We start from the raw sequence: 24,799 nt of genomic DNA on the forward strand, positions 1-24,799 counted from the left end.
CTGCAGCATTGGCATCGGGGAGGGAAGGTCCCAGCAGAAGCGGGGAGCTGAGCAGGACTTGGAGGTGGAGTTTCCTGGGATCCAAATGAGTAATGGGAAGGAGTTGCCGGGGATGAACATGCTAAGCGGACAGAGCAGCAAAGAACGATTCTTGGGGCAGGAATCAGCTTTGTGGCAAAGAAAACTTTCCCATTGTGTTCGAAGCCCAGTGTGGTGACCTCTGCGAGTCCCCTGCTTAGGGGCCACCCAGGCCGAGTGGCGGCCCTCCCTCCCCAGGCTTCGTCGGTGGCAGCCACCGGCTGTGCACAGCGGCCGTCCTGCTTCCTGGGGCTGATGTTGGGCGCATTTGTTTCACTCGAGGCCCCGAGCCTTCTTGGCTTTCCCCCATTCTCCTGCCCTGCCTCTCACCTCTTTTCTCTGTGAGCCCGTCCTCAGTGAGTTGTATGAACGGGGATCCTGGCTCAGCTCTCTTTCTGGGAACCCCTGACCTAACACACGTAAGTAAACTCTGACTTTTCTTCTGGGCTCCAGATCTTTAGACAGGCGCTTACCCACCATGTCCCCTTGAATGCTCCAAAGATCAAACTCCCCATGTGTAAAATTGAATTCACGGTCGTTTCCCCTTCTCCTCAAGAGTTTGTTCTTCCTGTATCTACTCCTTTAGTTTGTGACCCCACCTTTCAGCTAATTATACTCAGAATTCAAAGTTTTCTGGATTTGCCTGGATTTTCCCTTTCCATTAGTCCTCATGTCGTCCCTCACCCTGACGTCTCTTTCCCCTTAGTCGTTCCATCTCCACTTTTAGTGCGTCAGCTCAGGGTTTGACTGAACTGCTGTCTTAATCTCCTGAGTGGCCTCCTCCCCTCCTGTCTAGTCCATTTTTATACCATTACCTCCTTGTGAAATGAAAAACCCCATCCAGCCACCCTTCTGCTTATAGCCCTGTAGTTACTTCCTGTTGGATTGAGTGGCAGCTTCCTGTGGGCTGAAGCACCTACTCTGTTAGCAGAGCTCACAGTGCCCAGTGTTCCCTGGCGCTGGCCACTCCCCCCGTGTGAGCTGCCCGGTGGTTTCTGCAGACAGCTTCTGGTTCAGGCCTCTGACCCACTGGCCCTGTCCTGCTGTTCTCAGAGGCACGTCCCCTCTGTCCCCTCTGTCCCCTCTGTCCCCTCGGGGCGGTGCCTGGAGGCCTCAGCTCCTGCTGCCTCCTCAGTGAAGTCTCCTGGGAGCTACCCAAGGAGCACTGTTTGTATCCAACTACAGTGCTCGGAAAACACTCATTTCACTGAGTGGTGGTCACCTGCTTTATTTTTAAATTGGTTTCCTGGAATACAGAGAACAGGGTTGTTCACTTTGCTGGGTGCATCAATACATGCTTTTTGATGGACTTAATGAAAGAATAAAGGAGAGACTTTATTATGTTAAGGTTTTGGCTTTTACACAGCCTAGCTCAGTGAATACAAATACTGTAAATGCTCTTATCCACCAACTCTACCAAAAAACGATAGAGGAACTACTTAGATGAAGTGACTCAAGGTAACACTTCTAATGTGGATTTTCCCCAGGGAACATTGAATGAGGGAGGTGGGGAGGTTATGGAAGCCCTAAAATACAGAGTTGAGAAATTCATTAATTTGTTAAATATTTATTTAATATTGCTAGATGCCTAGCATTATGTTATGTGCTTTGGCGGATTAAAAAAAAAAAGATGCAGTTGATACCATTTGTTCCTCAAGGGCCTCAAAATAGCAGAAATGCCGATATTTCAAGAGAATTTTATGAAGCAGCATGTGACTAAATTCTAAATGATTTAAATAAGAAGTGCTATTGGTTCTGGAAAAGGGGTCTTTGTGGGCCGGAGGATTTAGTAATCATAAACAAAACCTCAGATGTTTGAAAGACTTATTGAAATGAAGTTTGCTATGCAAATATGACGTTCTTCGTAGAACTTCATAGTTTCCAGATATTAAGGAGATAGCTCTTTCTCTTGGCTTTGTTGAAGAAGGGCGTGCATAAAATTTGGTGTACTTTTCATATGATTTTGAGTGAGCTTTTGTGTTGCAGAAAAAAATTAAATCTCAGTTTCTTCAGTGTCATTCAGAAGGATGAAAGTAAAGATAGTTTGAAAGTGGGGAAATGGGAGGATAGCTCCTTTAAGCCAATTAGGATGTGAAGGGATGCTTATCCCTGAACCTTCTGATTTATGAGTGTGCACCCACTTTCTGATTTATAAGTCCCAGGAGCTATGGGAACATTGGCTACTCATCACTGACACAGTAGTTACCTCCTCTTGTACTTTAATTTCTTAATTAACTGAGTATCTATGAAGTCATATTTTGTTCCTAACCTTTTAAAAAATTTCCTGCCTAACGTATTTCTCAGTTGTTTCCTTGTATCTTAAACTAATTTATGCCCTTTTGTGGTTCTATTTTCTGATGGTAAATAGCACTGTAAACGAAGATGAGTTGTAGATCAACCACTGTCCTGTAGGGGTCGCTATGAGAGTAGCAGTTTGGCCTACTTCCTTGCCTCCCAGCACCAGGTGGTATGACTAGACACAATTAGCCTAAGGACTGTGAGATCTGGTTTGTGTTGGTATTTCACTTTTGAGTGTGGTATGAGCCTAATCCCACCAAGAATTCTACAGGCTCTTAACTGTATTTTATCATTTTAGTCCATAAATGCTACCTGTGCATTTTTTTTAACCTCACGAATTTGGTGCATTATTATTTTAGAGTTTCATTATGCCCCATTTTCAGGTGAGAAATATATGTGCATAGACACATTAAACCATTACGGTGGCTTTTGCAGCATGAATGATGGTAGCCTACACTTGGCCTTCTGTAGGACCTCGGATTATTGTTTAATGGGCTTGTCACTCAGGGTACTGACTGGCTTCCTCCAGTGCTTTTAAAAAACTGAATTACGCATGATGAGGTGCATCCCCTTGATTAAATGTTTTTCCTCCCGTGCAATCACCATTAGCTGTTTGGCTCCAATTCTGTATTCTTTTGAAGCAACCCTGCATTGCAAACGAATGTCTTTCTGAGGAGACAGTGTGTTGTGAATTGCCTGGACAGCATAGGCACAGTTACTTTGGCTGCAATGCTGCTGCAGAGCCCGGTTACTCTGCCTTCCTGGGAACTCCACAGGCAAGTCCATCGTGTTTGGAGAAAAAAAAATGAGATTTTTTAGGGGAAAAATATTGAGCTGTCAAAGCTATTGATACTGAATGTTAGCATATCCTTTGTGTTCCTCTGAACCATTTTTGGTCTTATTCCACTGAGATTGGCTTCTCTGGGGTGGTTTCTGGTTTTTTATTTTTTATTTTTGCTTCTGCTTCCCCCTTTCTTGGTTGTAGTACGGCCGTACCATTTCAGCTTGCTAGTGCAGAAAGATGTGAATTCAGTTACTGGATGCGCCCGGCCTGGTGCAAACACATTGCTAGAGACATGTTACCGAGTTCCAGGTGAATCGAGCCTGGGAGAGACAACTGCAGAACGGTAAGAGGGAGCATGCTTACGTTTAGATCAGGGGTTTTCAGCTGGAGCATCTCGGCAAGTCTGAATCCTGACTCACTCACTTACAACTTGAAAAGGATTCATTTTATGCAGGTCCTTTTACTCATCTCCTGGTATTTAACTGCCAGAAACATCCCAGATTGATCCGGGGGGATTTAGATGAGGGACCTGCCAGCAGGTTACTCCAGGGAGTGTCTCTGGAGGCACTCCCTCTGCCCGAGGCTACCGCTTGTAGTTTGTAAACACCAGTGGCAACGAGAAGATGAGGAAAAGGTTTCGCGACTGGGCTTCTTTGCCATAGCGGAGTCTTATTTCTTGTGAAACTTATTTATTACAGCTTAAAGAGAGCTTGCAGATTGTTTGCCTGGCCAGGCTTGGCTGCATGCCCTCTGAGTCCAGCGAGTAAAGGACGAGAGACCACTTTTTTCATTTGGGTAAACTGATGTGCATGATGAGTTAGCTGGGTTGGACCCGAGTAGAATAAACATATCTTGATATATTAGCGACCTGGCGCTTCCTCCCTGCTCATGCCACCCTCTCCCCTTCTGGAGCACAGAAACGCGCTGCTTTAAGAGTGTGCTGCCTGGCAGAGGTCAGTGTGCTGGTATTTTGCATCGTTACACCTGTAGTGGTTATGCTTTGATGTCTGGAAGTGGTGATCTTTCATGCAGCTCTGCTTGGAGAGCTGGCTCAGACAGTGGATCGTTAGCATTTTGGATGCAAATGCAGGAAGAGCCCCTGCATGGCGAAGGCGTGGGGCAGCAGACAGGCTACTCCAAAATGATGCTCACCAGCTCCTGAGGAGTTAACAATCGAGAGACAGAAATGCAAACCTCGACATCTGCAGAGGTTAAATTCCTATTTCCTTTGTTAATTGGCACAGAGTACAGTGGGTAGGGGTGGTTGAAGTTGAAGGACATGTTTTAATATTGTTCGAAGTGAGGCTACTACATTACATGAGCCTGGTGAATCTGTAAGGATCCATTTGTTATAAAGCTGCTGAATGTTAAGGATGTCAGCATTTGATTTTTTGCTTTAAAAATATTCTACTTCTGTATATTTAAGTCAGTAATTCATGTAAAATATAAATGATGTAGGTAGTGAATATCTGTTAACATCATCAGTAACTACTGTAGCATGCTGGCCATAAGCCAATGTGTATAATTCTGTGACATAGGCATTTTTCAGAAAGAACACCTGATTATGTGATAGGCTAATTGAGAGAAATATTGGTAATATATTAGGGTTCACTAGAGATTTTTTTGGGTGGCAGAGCCTTAAATATGCTTCTGTATTTACTTACCTGTTTATTGTAAGGGTTGGACATTGATTTTGGACAGTGAATATTTGAATTCTCTTCCGAAGAGAGTTAAGATTTTTTAATTTTGACATTTTTAAATAATTATTTTAAAGAGTAAAGATGGATTGTAAGCTATTATTTCTCATAGTTCAGTTGTTCTTTTTAAGAAACAAACAACTATTTTTCTATTTAGAAGCTGATGTGCTCTATATTTACAGTTTCTTTTCCTGAGAGTGATAGGTTTTAGCCATTTGTATTTTTCCCTTCACTCTGTGTAAGCTGTGAAGTTTATTTTTTTGCCCCGTGACAGAAGGAATTGCACATTTGCAAAAGTAAGTGATTTTTAAAAAGAGGAATAAATAGTAGAGCAATAATATGACATTGATTTTACGATCACACATTTCTAAATTCCTCATTGTACAAACATTTATCAGCCATCTCTATGTCTAAGAGATTGTAGGACGTGCTGTGAGGAAGTACAGATGAAATAGGTAGCGCTCCCTTTCTTGAACTGAAGGAGCTTAGATATAGTGGCTTTGACTATTTTTCTTTTCTTTCTTTTTTTTTTTTTGAGACAGACAGGAAGGGAGAGAGATGAGAAGCACCAACTCCTCCTAGTTGTGTCACTTCAGTTGTTCGTTGATTGCTTTCTCATTGTGCCTTGGTGGGGGGAGGGGGAGGCTTCAGCTGAGCTAGTGACTCCTTGCTCAAGCCAGCAGCCTTTGGGATCAAGCCAGCGATCATGGGATCACGTCTACGATCCCATGCTCAAGCTGGTGACCCTGTGCTCAAGTTGGTGAGCCTGTGTTCAAGCTGGCAACCTAGATTCAAACCTAGGACTCCAGCGTTCCAGGCCGACACTCTATCCACTGTACCATCTCCAGTCAGGCCTACTTTCTTCTCTTTCTTTCTTTCTTTTTTTTTTTTTTAAGTGGAGAGGGGAGATAGAAGGTTAGAGTCCTGTATGCACCCCTGCCTGGATCTGCTGGGCAAGCCTTCTACAGGCCTACTTGTGATGAACTGGCCATCTAGGGCCATTGCTTGGCAACTGAGCTATCTTTAGTTCCTGAGATGGAGGCTCCACTGAGGCATCCTCAGTGCCCAGGGCCAACTTGCTCGAACTCATCAAGCCATGGTTTCGGGAGAGGGGGAGAGAGAGACAAAGAGAGAAAGAGAGAGAGAGAGAGAAGGAGAAGGGAGAGAGGAAGGGGTGGAGAAGCAGATGGTCCTGTGTGCCCTGACCAGGAATTGAACTTGGAACATCCACATACTGGCTGACACTCTACCAGTGAGCCAACCAGCCAGGCCAGGCCTATTTTCTTTTAGCCTTTCTTCTCTCCCTCCCTCTCTTTCTCCCTCCCTTCTTCCTTTCCTTCCCTCCCTTCATTCCTTCCTGAGGCAGACTCCCACATGTACCCCGATCAGGATCCACTCAGCAACTGAATCTGGGCCCAATACTCAAGTACCAAGCTATTTTTAGCTCCTGAGGCTGAAACAGAGGCACTCCAACAGAGCTATGCTCAGCGCTCAGGGCCACACTCAAACCAATCGAACCACTGGCTGTGGGAGGGGATGAGGGAGAGAAGAGGAAGAGGGAGGAGAGGAGAAGCAGATGGCTGCTTTTCCTGTATGCCTTGACTGGGAATCAAACCCAGGAGATCCATATGCCAGTCCAACGCTCTATCCACTGAGCCACCAGCCAGTGCCTGACCTGTGGTGGTGCAGTGGATAAAGTGTTGACCTGGAATGATGAGGTCACCGGTTCAAAACCCTGGGCTTGCCTGGTCAAGATACATATGGGAGTTGATGCTTCTTGCTCCTCCTCCCCTTCTCTTTTTCTCTCTCTCCCCCATATCTAAAATGAATAAATAAAGTTAAAAAAAAAAGTCTACTGCTTTATAGTATAACTACTGTGTATCAATAAGTAAAATAGGTCTGGTCCCTGTCCTCAAACCACTTATAATCTATTTCCTTTTAAAATATTTCAAAGAGAAATTTTGGGGCACTTCCCCCCCCCCCATTTCAGTACTTGTAAAACAGATACTATACGCTTTGATTTTTTTATTTTTAAATTGTGTTATAAAATATACATAACAAAATTTATTTTAAACAAACTTTACCTTTTTTTTGTATTTTTCTGAAGCTGGAAACGGGGAGGCAGTCAGACAGACTCCCGCATGCGCCCGACCAGGATCCACCCGGCACGCCCACCAGTGGGGATGCTCTGCCCAGCTGGGGCGTTGCTCTGTTGCAACCAAAGCCATTCTAGTGCCCATTAAATAACTCCCCAGTGCCCCTCCCCCGGATTCTGGTAACCTCTGTCTTCTTTCTCTGTCTATGAATTTGCCTTTTCAAGGTTATTACATCAAGGAGAATCATGCAGCTGTTGTCCTTTTGTATTTGGCTTATTTCTCTTAGCCTGTTTTTAAGGTTCGTCATGTTGGAGCACGTGTCAGTCTTTCAGCCCTTTTGAATGTATGCTTTGATTTCTATATGGAAAAGACAGCAGCCCTCCCCCCAGGATTTCACTAAATCAGGTTCCCATGTGGACACCATAATAGGTAATTTAGAAACGCTATAGACAGGACGTTGGTCAGGGGAAGGGAGGAGGACTGGAAATGCACCGAGGGCACGACCTGTGGATACACGTTTGGATTCTTTACCCAGCGGGGCGGTTGAGCATGGGAGCTGTGCTGCTTACACTTTCGTGTCCGTTCTTAGCTGCTACAGAGCAACACAACAGGCAGTTGAAACAGTGGAGGACTGGCCGGCGGCTTTTGTCATTATTACTATTTGAATTGCACCCACTCTGCTTTTAGTACCTCACCCTACCTAACTTTGTAAGCAAAGCGGATTATGTTGAGGTCCTCTTATAGAAGTGGAGACTCTTAGAAGGGGCAGATATTTCAGCATTTGTGTTATTCCATTGGCTCATCATTGCTCATTCAGCCAATGGGGGTCTCCTGCTGCCTGCTGCAAGCCTTCTGTCACTTCCCGCTGCTGTCCTCAGTGGACACTCAGTCTGGAAACTCTGGTTACCTTCTGACTTAGAGAGGAAAGAGGGAGGGAGGGAGGTTGAGGCCATATTAAGCAGTTTTCCATTGGATGAGGTAAGCCTGGCTTCATCACATAGCACTCTCCTTCTCAAATTTCTACGTGATACTGCCTCTCTTAAATCCAGATGGTTTTTCTGATAGAGGAGCCTTTTTAGAAAGCCAGGTTAAGGCTCCCAGAGCTGTTCATTTATCTCCCATCGACTGATCTGATGATTCTCAGCCTTTAGCAAGTAGTCAGGAAACACAAACATGTGTGGAGGAGGAAGGGTCAACCTGGCAATGTCCAATGCCCAGACGTCCCATTACCCTGTCAGCTTGTCCTGTTTAATGAGTCTTATGCTTTCTACTACACCCCCCCCCCCCACTACTTAGCTTTTTAGTTCTGACTTTTGATATGAGGCAGAATTAGATTAATCAAAAGCTGTTAAATTTGCATGGTGAAAGGTGGGTCAGGAAACCTTAGCCCACAGCGCAGGTATTTTGCTCAGCTTTAAAAGTGCTTTCCTTTTGCGTCAGAATTAAAAAGAATAAGAATAAGAGTGTTGCAGGCCCCGTCTGTCCTTTGCTGGTTTCTCTCAGGAGAGAAGTTCTAGAGAAGACAGCCTGATGGCCAGCGGCTTGGGCTTCGTAGTCAGGGTCCAGGAACAAATCTTGCTTCCTCTGCTTCCTCTCTGGCCTCGGACATGTTCCTTAATTCGTATGTGCCTCACTGTAATCATCTGTAAAATCGGGATAATTGTAGTACCTATGGACTTGTTGTATAGATTGAGAAACTACAAATAAAGCATTTTTCATAGTACCTGTTATATAAGAGCTCAATAAGAGCCACCATGATCAATGTCATTGTCACATAGAAATCTTTAATCTCCCTCTCTGCTTTCCACCCACTTGCGTTGTATCTTGCCCAAGCTCCTTCTCCCATTTGCTTGATTACTGAGCATACATGATGGTTTCTTAATGCTAGAGTCTGAGTGTATGAAAGGAGGCTGTGAAGAATGCTCCAGTCTTGTCTGTTGTCAGGCAGGTTGGGAAGGACATGTATTTAGACTTCCTCTCCTGCCCAACTGCTACAGATTTTCCCCTGCTGCCTATTTCTCAGCTAAATGAGACTTTGCTAAAAATACGGAGGTGACCATGAAATGCCCCTGGAGCCCTGGGGGTTGTTTTCAGGTGGCAGAGGAGCAGCTGGGGATGTGCATCCCACTGCTCTGCTCTATTCACCTTAGGTAGCTCAGTGAGGATTCGCTATTGATTGACTTGTCTCAGGCATAGGAAAGGTTTCCAGAACCAGTGCTCATGAAATCAGTTAGGGCTTTATACTAATGGATTGCTGTCAAATCTATTACAGCTAAAATCTCAGCTCTTTACAATAGATGGACCAGTTGTTAAAGCTGCATTGAAAGCGGCATTCCATTTTTCCCCGAAGGTTCATTGTTCCCTGTGTTTCTCTTCATAAGCTCCGTGTGGTTAGTGACCCATATATGATTCTCTGAAAAATTTAAGAGCTTCAAAAGTCGATCCTACATTGCGTGATGCCCTATATTTTTCTGAATTCTTTGATTGCGTTTGCATCTAGATTTATTTTATGAAAATAGAAACATTCAACTTAAACTTTGTACCATCACTCATGCCATTAATCACTAAATTATTATCCAAGCATCAATAATGCATTTACATTTTATTAAAAAGATGGTTATTGTAGGTGAGGAGATGTGAGTTGTTTTCATTTATATAGCCATCTGTTTCAGAGTAAGAAGATAGTTCACAATTTTATTTCTCCTTCAGGAAAGGAATTTAAAACTATTTATAATATTTGTTTTAAATGCTGTTCATATGGTTACCCAGGGAAAGAACTTCAGGCCCCGATGAATCAGTCAGAACCTCCAGTAGCGTCTGTTCATTTTGCACTTTTAATGTTGTTGTGCCTTCTGGATGCTTTATCTTCCATGAGGGACAGGGTAGCACGCTACACATATTTGAAAGGTGTAAGTATGAGGGAACAGCCAGCCTGGTGTTGTTCAGAGAAGCTGCGGGTAGTGTAGGGAAACTCGGAAGAGAAACGGCGCCACGTTCAGAAGGCACCTGAGGCTTGTTTGCACAGCCTCTGAGACAAACGACAGCTTCTGGTCCTCCTGATGTTAAAAAAAAACAAAACCCTCACACATGAAGCATATGTGTACAGGTAGAAAGCATCCTGGACCATGTTATTGATTTTGAACATCTATGAATCTGAGCTCACCCTGATCTGTTTAGTGGTTATTAGAGCGTCTGCCGAGGTAGATGTGTTTAAATTGCTGTGGCTCATACTGGTTAGTCCCCTTTGCCAGGTCATTTCACACCCCTGCACGGCAAAGACGCAGAAAACAAAAACCTAATTTAAAAAATCTATATTTAAACCTGTACAGTCTGTGGGGTAGGGAGAGTCCCTACTTGCAGGCACGGAATTTTGTTTATGCAGAAGAAGAGCTTCAAGGGAACAGTGTCTTGATGAAGAAACTCACTGACCATGCTGTGTGAGCCACTTCGTAGCTGGATTCTTCTGTTTTGTCAAAAATGAGTATTCCGCTTCCCACGGCAGCTCTGGAAATTTTGTAGGTCAGAATAGGCTTTGCTTTGTGGAATCACAAGAAAGCCACTCCGTTGTTGTGGGGGGGGGGTTCTCATTTCCTGTACCCCAGTGCTGAGCCCTCTGGCTGTAAATGGGTGGAGGGAGGCAATATGGATGTCAACTCGGTTTTACTTTCCGACACTAGGTGTTCATTTGGCCATGTGATGTAGATGGTACCCTCCTGACTCTGTCTTATTTACGTGACGGAATTTTAACCAGCACACATATAGATGTCAAGTGAGAGTCAGAAAACTCACCCATCTTCTTCTTTCTCCCCTAGACCTTTTTGGGATATTTAGTAAGTTTTTAGTGGAAACAGTGACCCAGACTTCAACAGAATTGCCATGCCCTTTAGTTTGGGATTAGAGATTCCTGTGTTTTGTCCATTCTGAGGGTGGAAATGTTCAGTGGCACCTTGTAGACAAAGGACTTTCCCCCCCCACCTAGAGGACGATCTGTTTTAGGATACACTGTACTCTTCACAGGTGTAAAAGATTTTTTAATAAAAAATCTTGTTTCTGGATCCTGAAGTAACTTCCTTCTATTTTTTTCAAAGCTACTAAATAAACTCTGGTAAATAAAGAGTAAAGCAAGATTCTGGGTTCAATTCTCCTTAGACTAATTTTGTGGTAATTTTTTCTAATAGATATGGTGGCCAATGGTAAAATAATGCTTCTGTATTAAAACAGACAACCATAAATTTCTATGCAGGAAATAATGTTACATATGCTGTTAAAACCCATGTATATCTTTCTATTTCTACTCCTCACTCACTTTAATCCTATTGGTTTTAAGAAATTTCTTAGTATATTGGGTGTATACCCACTATAAATATATTGGATGTACCTTATTGAAAAACTTTATTTCAGAGTTCAAAATTATATTAAAGGATTATTAAAGTTACCATGATCTTTTTTGAGGCATTTGAGCAAAATAGTCACCCAAGAAATACAGAAATGCTTATCACCCATATTGAACCCAGGGACCATAGTACATTTTCCTGTGAAAGATGACGTCTCTCACAAGCTCAATCTCGTATTTGACTGTGGTAGCAGAACCTATTATTACCCAGTTTAGAGCACTGTGCCTCACACTTAACATGCACACCATTCCTGTTGGGATCATGTTATAATTTCGGTTTTTCACTCAGTGGGACTGTGGGAAGGGCAGGGGAGGGGTCCTGGAATTCTGGGGGATGCCAGGGCTTGCTGGTCTGCAACCAGCAAGTGGTTAGAGAATATTCCAGATGAAATTCTGATCTTCAAAGATAACTACATTCTGAAAAACCTATATAGGCCACAAAGAACAATAGACATGGTATTTCTACTTTTACTATGAATGTTCATTAAACTTAACATTAAATTTACCATTATGACTAGGATGAAGTAAAGAACCCAGATGTCAATAAATATATGCATCTATCTGTGTTAGCCTATGATTAAAACTATACCTTTTGTATCTAAACCAAGTATATAACTATAACAGAAAGGAAAGCAACTATAATAAATAAAATCATGTTAGCACTATCTACTAGAAATTTAAGCTGCTAGGAAGATCACCTAAATTTTTTTTTTTTTTAACTGTCACTCACACAGCTCCTACACCAAAGAATCAAACTCAAGGGCAGGAAAAGGGCTGCAAAGCGTTTAGTTTACGCCTTTTTTGACATCACATTCACTAGTTTCCAAAAGTGAATGGGCAACACAAAGGCGAAGATCACCTAAATATTTTATAACAGAATTAGCAAGACGATTTTCAAGCCTCCTGCTGGTATACACTGAAGCTTGGTGAGGGTTGTGACGAAATGCTAGTCACTGACCTGGCATCAAGGAATGTAATGTCCTCAGGAGTTCTCCATTCAGCGGTGGCCACTAGCTATGGGTTCAGGGGTTATATGAAATTAAGTCAGACCCCAGAGAAACCAGTCAGTAGGAAAATAAGCATTTAAAAACTGAAGTCACAATACTAGACATTGCACTCTGGTGAGTGGGAGCAGCTGAGGAAAGGCTTGTCCTTGACTGGAAAGATATAGGCTCAGAACGTGACTCACTGTTACATAGTTTTCTTGGGGCTGATTTTTTAAAATGGCCTATGTTTATTTAAAGAGGAAGGCTTATAATATGTTAAACAATCCATTTTGAGCAAATATGAACAGAACACCCATTTCATGTTGTCTTTTGGGCTTTGGGGACATTAAAGATATGGGAGATATGGTTTCTGTTTATAGTCTGGTCATAGACATATAATAACCACATGAGAAACAGCAGAACGAAGACCTCCATCCACCCCAGTGTCAGCCAAGCAAAGGAAAACAAACCGCTCAGTTGCTCGTGAAAGCATATGAGACACCATCGATTTCAGTGACAAATTATGAGGGAGCTCTGAGTGAGGTCATTTTTGATTGCGACAGTGACGGTGACCTAGGGGCACAACTAGCATTTAGTAGAAAGAACCAAGGTTGCCTAGTGTCCTCCTGCACTGTGACTGCTGCGCTGCGCTGCTCACAGCTCCTTCCTCAGCCGAGGCCCAGGACTCCATGCTGAGAAGCCACGGCAGGGTCTCGGAGTTAAGAAGACCCGCAGAGACCGGAGCTAGCAGGAGCCGTGGTCACAGTGGGACCCAGTCTCAGCCCTAATCCTAAGGGAAGTGGAACGCACAAGGAGGCACAAAGAAGTGAGCTTATGTGTCTGGCCTCATCTAGTTGATCCATTTAGAATCATTAACCAGCCGTAAATGGCTGCCTAGTATTCATAATAGAACAGTCGAGCTGTAAACGATCTAAAGAGCTGTTTACTACAGCCGTCTCATTGTACAGATGAGAGAACTGAGACCCAGAGAGTTTAAGTGACTGACTTGTTCTAAATTCATTGGTTCTGACTTAAGTGAGCAGCAGGCTTGCCTGTGTATTAGCTAATGTTCTGAAGGTGATTTGGGACAAGACCTTGGTTCTGATAAAACATAGCTGTAAGTAAAAGTATAGTCATGCATATATCCCTGTATATACATATAGCTAACACATCCTATATCTTTGTTTCATATAGCCATTCACACTGCTACCTGTACACACACACACACACACACACACACACACACACACACACACACACGTGAGAAAAGAAAAAAAAAAAGACTATATCCAAAGAGAGGACAGCGTACTTTTAGACCTTACAGGTTTAGGTTAGAGACAAAGGTGGCTGTCATAGGTTATGATTCCATCGGCCTTAGAAATCCCCATCCCCCCAAATACCCTGTCCCCCATCCCCTAATAGCTAAAGTTCCTTTTACAAGGATGAAACTTTTTATTCTGTTTTGCCTAAAGTTCAGATAATTCTGTGAGAAGTAATGCTGTGATTTAAGTGTTCTAACATTTGTCAATGACTAGTGGTGGTTTTTTTTACTGGGAGCAGATTTCAAGAAAATACTGAGTAGGAGAAAGCCACCAGGCCCTCAGCAGGTAATGAAGGAAGAGAAAAACAGATATAAGAGGTCGTTTGCCTGTCAAGATTTTTGCTTACTTCAGTTTTGCATAGTGAGGGCTATGCATGATGCATATTTTATACTTGCTGTGGGTCAGTTTGGAGCCTTTTAAACTAGTGCTTTTTCTGGAGTCGGCCTTCCTGAAGGGGGTGGAGTGAAGAGGCGGAGAAGGAGACTGTGGCACCTTCTGAACTCAGTCAAATGCCAATCACCAGAAAATGGTTGATTCAAAGGGACAATTTTCAGCCCAAATGAATTCACTCGAAATGAATGCCAACCTTAACTGAATTAAGCTGTGCTCTTTCAGATCCACCGCTGTGAGTGTGGCAGACCGTTGCCTGGATTTTACATCGCTCCAAGCTAAAACTGTAGGTCAGCCTGACTTTTGAAGCCTCCGACACTGTGTGAATATCTAAGTTTTTACTGAGTTTTGAGCCTGCTAGCCAGTGTACAGACCCCTGTTAATAATGAGTAAACCAAAATAATTGGTTCAGATGATCACCCAAATGTGTGGGTGCATCTCTAACCTTGTTTAAAAATCTAGCCTCTATTGAACTGACTGGAAAAGAAAAAACAATCAGGGATTTATTTTTGGTATTAGTGACTTCTCTTTATCTGTGTTTTCAAGTGCCATGAGACAGCCCTGCTTATGTAACTGTTGTCACTTCAGTTTCTGAACGGGCCAGGGAAGTGTGAAAAACTGCAGTCCTGGGGAAACTATATCCTCAATTCCTGTTAATATCGGAACACCGGTTGTTTTCAGGTGGTGCTGACGTGACAGTGTAGGTGTTTGCTGTGCATAGCTTTGGGCAGAGGCCCCAGCGGTGTGTGCTTCTGAAACCGTGATTTGAGAAAACCGCTTTCACCCATGGAAACCGCTCACTTTCTTTAAGTTAGTAAAAAAATAAAAAAAGCCTTTGTCAGACCACTTAAGTACAGATTTGAAGGAAAAAGGTACTTTTGGGGGCTATAACATAAAGAGGAAAAAACAGTCTTTCCCCCTTGGAGGAGACAATCATGTTGTTGAGATTAAAGTATTCCCAGAAGAATAATTACAACCTGGGGTTGCAAAATATTGGAGTGGAGTGGAATAAATACACAATCACTGAGGTGAACTCTTAATAAAGCATTGGTTCGAGTGCATTGGATTAATCACTAATTCTGTGCAAAGGCAATTTCAGAGGGCTCTGGAATGCTATAGCCAGTCCGTGGTTTGGGGTTGGTGTGCCCCGTGCTGAAAGCACAGAATGTGTAAAGGACAGTGAAGGCTGATGGGTGTGCAATGTCCAGGGGTCTTCTGAGCCTGGACAGTTAGTGACATTTGTGCTTGGCCAAGTGCCCCCATCCTTAAACATGTATATAGCTATTATAATTTTGAAAACCATTTTCTCAATCTATTTAAGCATTGATTACTGACCATTAAATTTTTAAAATTTCAAATACTAATTTAGCGTGAATAATTATATTAACATATTTCAGACACCTTAAAGCACACACAAATATGATTATTGCAAGTTATGCTACTAAACTATCCTATTTTAAAACACCGATGCTGTCGGTTTAATTATTTCAGTATCATTTCTATGTTTCTTTGTATCTCTTCCTAGAACTATTGATTTACGTATTTAGATTCCATCCAGGGGTTTCAGTAATTATATTTTTTGAATCTCCTTGGTGTTGTGTAATGTTTACAGATCCACAATTAAAAACTAAAGAGTCTTCTCAGGATAGCCGGGTATAGGGTATGAGTTATGGACTGCTGGGGTCTTGGTTGCTTTTTCCAAAGTGAATCAGACCTGAGTCACTGATTAGCAGTGAAGTTATGTTTTCTTTCTAAGGGTTAAATTTACCATAGCTTTAAAATTCAACTTATTAAAAAACACTTTCCACATTTGTTTCATGTAAGTTTTCCTTGCAATCTGGTATCTCTCTACCAGATACATGTATTCTTTGTAAAACATTGCTTAGGTGACATCACATACCCTTTAGACTGGTATTGTGTTATATTGACCTGGCCTGTCATCATTGGAACATCCTGTGTGGCTGATCTTTCTACATTTGTGTTGCTCAGACCCTCTCTCCACAGGTTCTGTTCAATCATTCTATTCTTGGTAATGATCCTTCTTTTTATACTTGGCTTATGCGCAGTTCCATGTGTTAAAAAACCAACTGTATCCTTTTGTATTCATCCTTCCTTTACAACTGCCATTTGTCCTTTATATAAATGTTTCTTTCTGGAAATCACACCAAACTAACAGGTTTTCAATAACTCAACTTGTTCCATTTAACCGTAATTTTATTTTCGTTTTGATGCTCAAATATGTCATTATAGTTCAGGCAGTAAGAGTCCCAACAGGCAGATTCCTTTGTCCTTCACGCATTGTCCCTGACATTTTGGAAAGGATCCTAGTTTTCTGGTAACAGCTGGCTGTTCTGCAGCTGTTCTGTGCTTCCTGCCCTGAGAACTGGAATCAGATCCTCTTTCCTCATAGTGGAGAATTGGAGCATAGATCAAAATCTGGACACTAGCAGTGTACATGAAAGTTGGTAGTGGATCAAAGGGCTACTAAATGATGTTTGGGAAAAACTGCTTTTTTGAGGTTGTTGGTTTCCATTACTTTTTCCAACTTGACATACTGTGCTTTTGCCCTCTGGTTCCTTATGGTATGGGGTTTTAGCTTTCATCAAGACTTTCTTCTGTGCTGAGCCATAAGCATTTTGTTGTGGGATGAAAGGCAGATTCTATTTGGGGACTGTCAAGAAAGTTTATTTAAATTGTTGACAGATTGACAGAAGAATTCAAATGAAGATTGAGCACTGGGAAGTAACACCAGTACATAATCTGGTTTCTAGAACCTTCTTTCATTGCTAGGACTCTAGTCCGCTCACTCTTTTCTTCATGTGCCCAGGATACTTCAATGACTTTATTCTACAAGCTGCCAGAAATTGCAGCTTTCTGGAGGAATGAGTATGATTCTTACTTTTTACCTTGCCTGCGTCCTACCCTAGACCAAACCCTGCTTTAAAATCCTCTTTGGGATCTGCAGGGTGAGTTGCCTGATACGCTCATGGGGTCAGACACAGGGCTGATTCCTCAGATCCTTGATGAAGGGCTTGCATTATGCTTTCTGCTGTGCTTACTGTGGTGAACAGGGATGGCCAGGCCACGTTTAAGTTGTTTATCTCAAAGATTGGAAACTTGAAACTTTTCCAGAATAGTCACTTTGCCCAATGTGGAAAACTCAAGTATAGATTACTTCCTGGATGAGGATGCATGCAGAAAGCACGTGCCAATACTGGTATAACTCACATAAACCCCCGACGAAGAGGAAACCAGCATAAATTGTGTATCAACTTGATTATGTGCAGAACTTGCTTATGGGCTTTATAATGCTGACGGAGTTACACCAGGCAGAACACTCCCAATGTGGGGTCATTTATTGATAGTGGTCATAGACTCATCACTGTTTCTCCTGGAGCTGATACAGTGTATCAGATTCAGAAAGTGGTGTCTGCACCATGTTCCTCAGAACATTCTGCTCAGATATCAAAGTGCTTCAAGCAATTTCAGTAAAGCTAGGGTATTAGTTTTCTGTTGCTGTGTAACACGTGACCACAAACCTACCAGGTTATTACATCTATTTCTGTAGGTGAGAAGCCCAGCCATGGAAGCCCTGGCTGGGTACTTCAGTTGGTTAGAGCATCGTCCTGATACACTAGGGTTGTGGGTTCAATCCCTAGTCAGAGCACATACAAAAATCAACCAGTGAATGCATACATAAGTGGAACAACAAATTAATCTCTCTCTCTCTCTCTCTCCCCTCTTTTTCTCTCTCTAAAATCAATCAATAAATTAAAAAGAAAGAAGAAGAAGAAGAAGAAAGCCCAGGCACGCCATAGCTGATTTCTCTGCCCTGGGTCTTACTGGGCTGAGATCAAGGTCTTGGGCGTGGTTGTGGTCCTCACTGGAGCTCAGGATCCTCTTCCAGACTCGCATTAGCAGAACTTACCTTCTTGTGGTTGTAGTGCTGTGGTCCCCGTTTCCTTGCTGGCTGCCAGCGCTTAGAGGCTCCCCTTCAGACCGTGCCAGGAAATGTTTGCTCTCTTGCAGGCTAGCCAGGTCACATCTCTTTCTTTGCTGTGACTAGCTGGAGGAAAAAGGCCCCGTTTTTAAGTGGCTCTCCCGAGGAGGCCAAGCCCACCGAAGATCCTGTCCTCTTCGCTCTGTCACATAGCACAATCACGGGAGTGATATCTCACCATTTTCAACTGAAAGACGGGAGGGTTATTTAAAGGTGGGGAACATTGGTTGTTGTGTTAGAATTCTGCTGATCAGAATGAGCTTGTTTTAAAAATAATCTTACATTCCTTGGCTGGATAACTCGGTTGGTTAGCATCATCCTGAAGCACAGAGGTTGCTGGTTCGATCCCTGATCAGGGCACATACAGGAGCAGATTAATGATCCTGTCTCTGTCCCTTCCTCTTTCACTAAAATCAATAAATAAAAAAAAAAAATCTGACTTTTGTTGATAGCAATCTATGCATATATATATGTTTATTATTTTTGTGTCAAGACTGCTGTTTTTTAGACAATAACTCTTAAATAATAAATGTTTCAGAGCTTCAGCCCTTTTCAGCAAGAAAGCATGAAAACTACCATTTTGAACGAACCTTCTTAAACCTGATTTGCTAATTTGACAAAACCTTACTGAGCTCTTCCGTGGGCCCGGCCCTGAGCGGGAACTGTAGGAGAAGGTGCATCACGAGTACCAGGTCTTCGCCTGTGCGGAGCTGTACAAGCAGAGACTGCGTCTCCAGTGTCTTCTGCTGACGGGCGCCTGGAAGACGTGCTGCCCGGAGCCCCTGAGGGATATGTCGTAAAGTTTCCATCTGAACTAGGAACTAACTAGCAAGATATATATATTTGTGATTGTAGTAAAATCACAACCATAGGCATGTTTTCATATAAGTATGCTGTTTCTAAGAAGTTGACTTTACGGTAATGGTTGTTTTCTACTTGTAAGTGTCTCATTGGTTAGTAAGATGATAAAGTTGATAAATGCGAAGTGCTTAAGAATGTGGGAAATACTTTTAGTTTAGAAAATTTTATTGCAATACTTTTTTTCTCTTAAAACTAAGGAAAAAGCAGCTACACTTGTGTCTTAATGTACAATACCTTAGAGAAGGTGGTTTTCCACTGGTGCATAGCTTTTACTGATTTTTACAATTATCAAGTGTGTCAGAGTCAGATCCATTCAATGAAAGGCTACCCGACGACTATATTAACATAGGACCTTTATGTAAGGCACGAGGAAGGGGATAAGACTTGGAGTAAGTTTTGTCATAATTTCTCTTGCTTAAATTGTACGGACTCAGAGAGTTATCACAATTTTCCTTTGGAGTACTTGTCTCTGGAAGTTAACAGCCTTGCGAGTCTTAGTTTGTCGACACTGGGAGCACGTGGGGCAGCAGATGAAAGGTTTCTATGAGTTGATGTGGTTTCACGAACTGGTTAAAAATCAAGTTCATTCTTTTAGGCTTGATGGTGCCCTTCCAGCGGCTCTTTCCCCTTGCTGACCTGTTGAGGTTATAGTTGTCATTTAGTCCTCGCTAATGTTTTGTGCTGTGGCTGTGTCGGTGTCCATGTGCTTCAGATTTATATTTTATACTAAAATTTTCTGCATGTATCTAGAAAAAAATTTCCTCATATATCTTCCCACAAATTTAGAAAATAGAGTACTCTAGCTAATAAAGCCTGTTTTACTAATATAGTTCAAAGACTTGAAATAAAAAATAGCATGTAGGGTTGAATAGAATATATCTTATTTTTCTTGGCACAACGAAGAGATATTTCTGTGGGATTTGTGTCTCCTGGTGCTAGTTTTACGGATAGAGTTGGATCATGGTCACCATTTTTCCATTATTTACGTATCAGTTCAGTCCCCATTTATCTATTTTTATGTTATCATTCCATACACATTTATCACCTAATTTAATTTATATATGCATATGTAAATCATTTAGGTTAAGTAAAAAATGAATTTTATGGCTGAAACACAGATATTAGCTTCTTTCTGAAAATGTCACAGTAAATTGAAAGATCCATGAATTGTTTCTTGTGTTTTGTCTTATTTTAATTTTTAGTGTATTGTGTTGACATGGTTTCAAGTGACCCACTCAATATAACAACCTCTACACACGGCACTGAGCCCCTCCCCCACACCCCCTGCAGAGTCTCCTTCCGCCTCTTTCTCCCCTGTGCTCCCCTCTCCACCTGTTCCCTCTGGCTGTCGCTACCTTACTGTCTGTATATGTGTTATGTATGTGTGAACTTGGCTAATCCTTCACCTGTGTTTTGTTTTTCACCCTCTAATTTTGCTTCTTTCAGCCATGTTTTTGCAGTTTCTGTGTATAGACCTTGCACATATGTTGTCAGATTTATCACTAAATATTTTATATTGTTTGAAGCTGTTGTAATTTGTTTTTTAAATATAAATTTCTCATTATTGCTAGTATCTAGAAATACAAATGATTTTTGCATGTTGATTTTGTGTTTTGCGCCCGTAATCAACTTATTTGTTAATTCTAGTGGCTTTTATTGGGGGGGGGGGGGTAGATTTCACTGGATTTTCTACATAGGCCATAGTCTTCTGTGAATAAAGTTGATATTATTTCTTCCTTTCCAGTGTGAATGCTTTTTATTTCTTTTTTCTTGCTTTGTGGCATTGTCTAGAACAGGGGTAGTCAACCTTTTTATACCTACTGCCCACTTTTGTATCTCTGTTAGTAGTAAAATTTTCTAACCGCCCACCGGTTCCACAGTAATGGTGATTTATTAAGTAGGGAAGTAACTTTACTTTATAAAATTTATAAAGCAGAGTTACAGCAAGTTAAAGCATATAATAATAATTACTTACCAAATACTTTATGTCAGATTTTCACTAAGTTTGGCAGAATAAATCTTTATAAAACAACTTACTATAGTTAAATCTATCTTTTTATTTATACTTTGGTTGCTCTGCTACTGCCCACCATGAAAGCTGGAACGCCCACTAGTGGGCGGTAGGGACCAGGTTGACTACCTCTGGTCTAGAACTTATAAGACAGTGTTGAATCAAAGTGATGAGAGTGGACATCCTTGATTTGTCTCTGTTTCTAGGTAAAAGACATTCAGTTTGTCACCATTAGCTTTACGTTAGCTGTAGTTTTTTGGTAGATGCCCTTATCAGGGTTCTAGATTTTGTCATATGCTTTTTCTGAGTCTATTTAGATGATCATAAGGTTAAAAAAAAAAAAAGATCCCTGTGTTAGTCATCTATTCCCGCATAAAACATTACCCCAAAACTTAGCATCTTAAAACAACAAGTATTTTTTTATCTCACATTTTCTGTGGGCCTAGAATCCAGGCGCTCCTTCGCTGGGTGCCTCTGGCTCGGGGGCTCAGGAAGTTCCAGTCAAGCAGAAGGCCAGGAGTCGGCTGTACTTGGAAGCATGGCTCACGTGGCTGTTTTCAGGCTCAGCCTCTGCAGATGTGCCTCTCCCCAGGGCTGCCCTGTGTGGCAGCAGCTGCTTCCCCTGAGCTAGTGATCTACGAGACAAGGATCGAGAGGGAGAGAGCACCAGCAGGGAAGCCATGCTCTTCTATAATCTCTCTCAGAAGTGAGACGACAGGATTTCTGGATGCAAGTCAACAAACGCAGCCCACAGTCAAGAACTGGGGGCTAGGAAGGACACAGAAGGCCTTAAAAATATTGAGGGCCTCTAATCTCCTTGTGATACATTGTGAGCTTTTGATTAGGAATAGAGAACTCTTTTATTGACATCTTCAGCTATTTTCTGGTCTTATAAAAAAGGAGGATGACATCCTTCTCGTTTGACTTAATTAGAATCTAACCTGCACTTAGTAGTTGAGATACTCTTGGGGCAGCATTTATGCTGAACAATACACAGAACTTGGTGTGTTTCCTTCTGTACATTTCACTGTGCTGCTACAGGCACACACAGAACTCTGCATCTCTGTCTGTGTTTGCCTGCAGGCATATCTGTATCTATCGATATCTATTTGTATCTATTAATGGATACATTAATTCTCATATGCAATCAGCCTATATGTGTGTGTGTGTATGTGTGTGTGTAACATATATATATATTACTCAGACACTTTACAGTTTTACTTTAACAAATACAGGATTATCTGAAATATCTTGTTTTCCTGCCTTTTAAAATAGGAATGTGGGAACTTCACAAGAAGAGAAATAAAAACTTTAAAAGGAATCTATTCTCTAGAGAGAATAATAAAGCTATCTAGCTTTACAGACAAGCCAGAGACCATAAGTTATTTAGTAAGAATAACAGAGTGGCCAGAGCATAGGGAGAATGGCAGCATTAGAGAAAAAAGTAGAAAACAAGGAGCAGACGTCAGAGGGACTAAATAAGGAGAGAGAGTGGGGAAGGCCGTGCACGAAGGGAATGAGGGGAGAAGATGGGGAAGGGTAGGAGTCAGGCTGAATAGTGTGAGCAAAATTTTGAAATGTTATTAGTTGATGTTTTTCTATTAGAGTATTATTCATTTTCATCCATTAGTTTTGGTATTTACATAGTTTTGGTAAAACATTTTTTGCCTGACCAGGCAGTGGCACAGTGGATAGAGTGTCAGACTGGGATGCGGAGGACCCAGGTTTGAAACCCCGAGGTCACCTGCTTGAGTGCAGATTGACCAGCTTAAGCCCAAAGGTCACTGGCTTGAAGCCTAAGGTCGCTGGCTTGAGTTAGGGGTCACTCGCTCTGCTGTAGCCTCCTGGTCAAAGCACATATGAGAAAACAATCAGTGAACAACTAAGGAGACTAAGGAGCCACAATGAAGAATTGATGCTTCTCATCTCTCTCCCTTCCTGTCTGTCTGTCCCTGTCTGTCCCTCTCTCTGACACTCTCTGTTTGTCAAAAAAATAAAACAAAACATTTTTAACATATTCAACATCTCCAACCAAATTAGCCTTTGAATATGCTTTGTTCCCGTTTGGAGATATAATCAAAATGGGGCAGACTTTAAACATATATATTCAAGCATAAAACTTTTAAAAGAACATAATGATCTTTTTTTCTAGCTTCTGGTAGCTGCTTCCATGATGGCCCATGAATTAAAATGCCCATGTGATTTAGCTCAACTGTTAGTTTGTTTGTTTTTGATTGATTGATTTTAAAGAGAAAAAGAGAAACATCGTTTTATACGTTGAATATTTTATGCATTCATTGTTGATTCTTGTATGTGCCCTGACTGAGGATTGAACCGACAAGCTTGGTGTATCAGAACAATGCTCCAACCAACTGAGCCACCCTGCCAAGGCCTCAACTGCTTTCTTCTTATTACAGCAAATTTTCCAGCTTCTTAATGACTCAGAAATAACCCCACTTGCCATAAGGTGGTAAAACATGACAGAGTTCAAGAACCGCCTTGGGGCACAAGCAGTCTAGGCCTTATGTTTCCTGTTTGGGAGTTGCATTTTTAGTGTCCATCCTAAGTGAGGATAAGAGTGATAATGAGGAATTCTTCATGTTGTGATTTAAGCAGGTATAACTTTTAGAATGTGGCCTTTTTGGGTCTTCCCTGATATTAAAAGTGGCATGCTTTTTAGGATGACAAATAAGCATGTTTTTGATATTAAAGTTTCAGGGAAGAGTTCTGAGTTTAATTTCTTTTTTCTTCTTCTTCTAGATATGTGTCACAAAGATGTCTACACGGAACTGCCAGGGAATGGACTCAGTGATCAAACCCCTGGACACAATTCCTGAGGATAAAAAAGTCAGGGTTCAGAGGACACAGAGCACTTTTGACCCATTTGAGAAACCGACTAATCAAGTAAAGAGGGTGCACTCGGAGAACAATGCTTGCATTAACTTTAAGAGTTCCTCTTCCGGCAAAGAGTCTCCGAAAGTTAGGCGGCACTCCAGCCCCAGCTCGGTGAGTGCAATCTTCTCCTGTCTGGTGGGGAAACGGGAGTGGCCCTCTTCGAAGAGTAGCACACGGTGTCAGAAGAGGGCAATGCCTTTCTCAGTGCCTTAGGATGTATTCTCTCCCAGGATGGTTAATGCATTGGTTCCCAAAGTGTGTGCCAGGTCACACTGGTGCACCCTAGAAGATTTCCAGGTGTGCCTATGATATTCCAGAGAAATATATGCCTGTTCGGGACCAAAAAACCAACAGGGTTTTTGGAGTTTAGATTTTGGGGGACAGAGGTGTGGGAATTGGCTGTAAGCTGACAGTCTGCCCAACCCCCCACCTCATTTGCCTGATTAGGTTGCAAAAGGCTGTTAAGCTGTGGTGCTGGATTGTTTACACTACCCCCCACGTTCCCCAGAAGGACTGAAGGCGAGTTTCTTCTATCCTTTGTCTGGTGTAAAGTTAAGATGATATGTATGGTGGGGGTTTTCTGCACTCAACACAATTAAGAGCAAAAACAGGCCTGACCTGTGGTGGCACAGTGAATAAAGCGTCAACCTGGAAATGCTGAGGTTGCCAGTTCAAAACCCTGGGCTTCCCTGGTCAAGGCACATATGGGAGTTGATGCTTCCTGCTCCTCCCCCCTTCTCTCTCTCTCTCTCTCACTCTCTCTCCTCTGTATAATGAATAAATAAAATCGTTAAAAAAGAAGAGTAAAACCAGAGGAATTCTTCAATGTATTGATGAGGAAATGAGAGTTTGCCTTTCAAATATATGCGCAGACATTGAAGAAATCAATAGAACACATCAGGCTCATGTTCCTCATAAACACAAGAATGAAAAAACTGAACACATTTACACTGGGACCTGCCAAATTGACTAAATCTTACTGAGAATG

The 24,799-nt window shown here is 42.1% G+C and overlaps 1 protein-coding gene and 1 non-coding gene across 6 annotated transcripts in view; one reads left to right on the plus strand and one right to left on the minus strand.

Annotated features, from left to right (window-relative positions):
- CDK14 (cyclin dependent kinase 14) overlaps positions 1 to 24,799 on the plus strand; it is a 621,136-nt gene that overhangs the window by 115,544 nt on the left and 480,793 nt on the right. The window contains exons 1-2 of one of the 5 annotated variants that reach the window (XM_066353828.1): positions 3,087 to 3,152; positions 23,677 to 23,922. In XM_066353828.1, the coding sequence (XP_066209925.1) occupies positions 23,692 to 23,922 (231 nt within the window). In that variant the 5' untranslated portion in view covers positions 3,087 to 3,152; positions 23,677 to 23,691. Of the gene's footprint in view, positions 1 to 3,086; positions 3,153 to 3,397; positions 3,504 to 4,029; positions 4,114 to 4,336; positions 4,371 to 23,676; positions 23,923 to 24,799 lie in introns of those variants that run through there. The other 4 variants (XM_066353826.1, XM_066353827.1, XM_066353825.1 and 1 more) reach the window with 4 other exon arrangements.
- Positions 12,064 to 12,197, minus strand: LOC136384275 (small nucleolar RNA SNORA13). Its single transcript, XR_010747566.1, has one exon. It is a non-coding gene; the product is annotated as a small nucleolar RNA SNORA13 (small nucleolar RNA).

The sequence above is a fragment of the Saccopteryx leptura genome, chromosome 12 (assembly GCF_036850995.1).
Source record: "Saccopteryx leptura isolate mSacLep1 chromosome 12, mSacLep1_pri_phased_curated, whole genome shotgun sequence".
NCBI classification, from domain to species: Eukaryota; Metazoa; Chordata; class Mammalia; order Chiroptera; family Emballonuridae; genus Saccopteryx; species Saccopteryx leptura.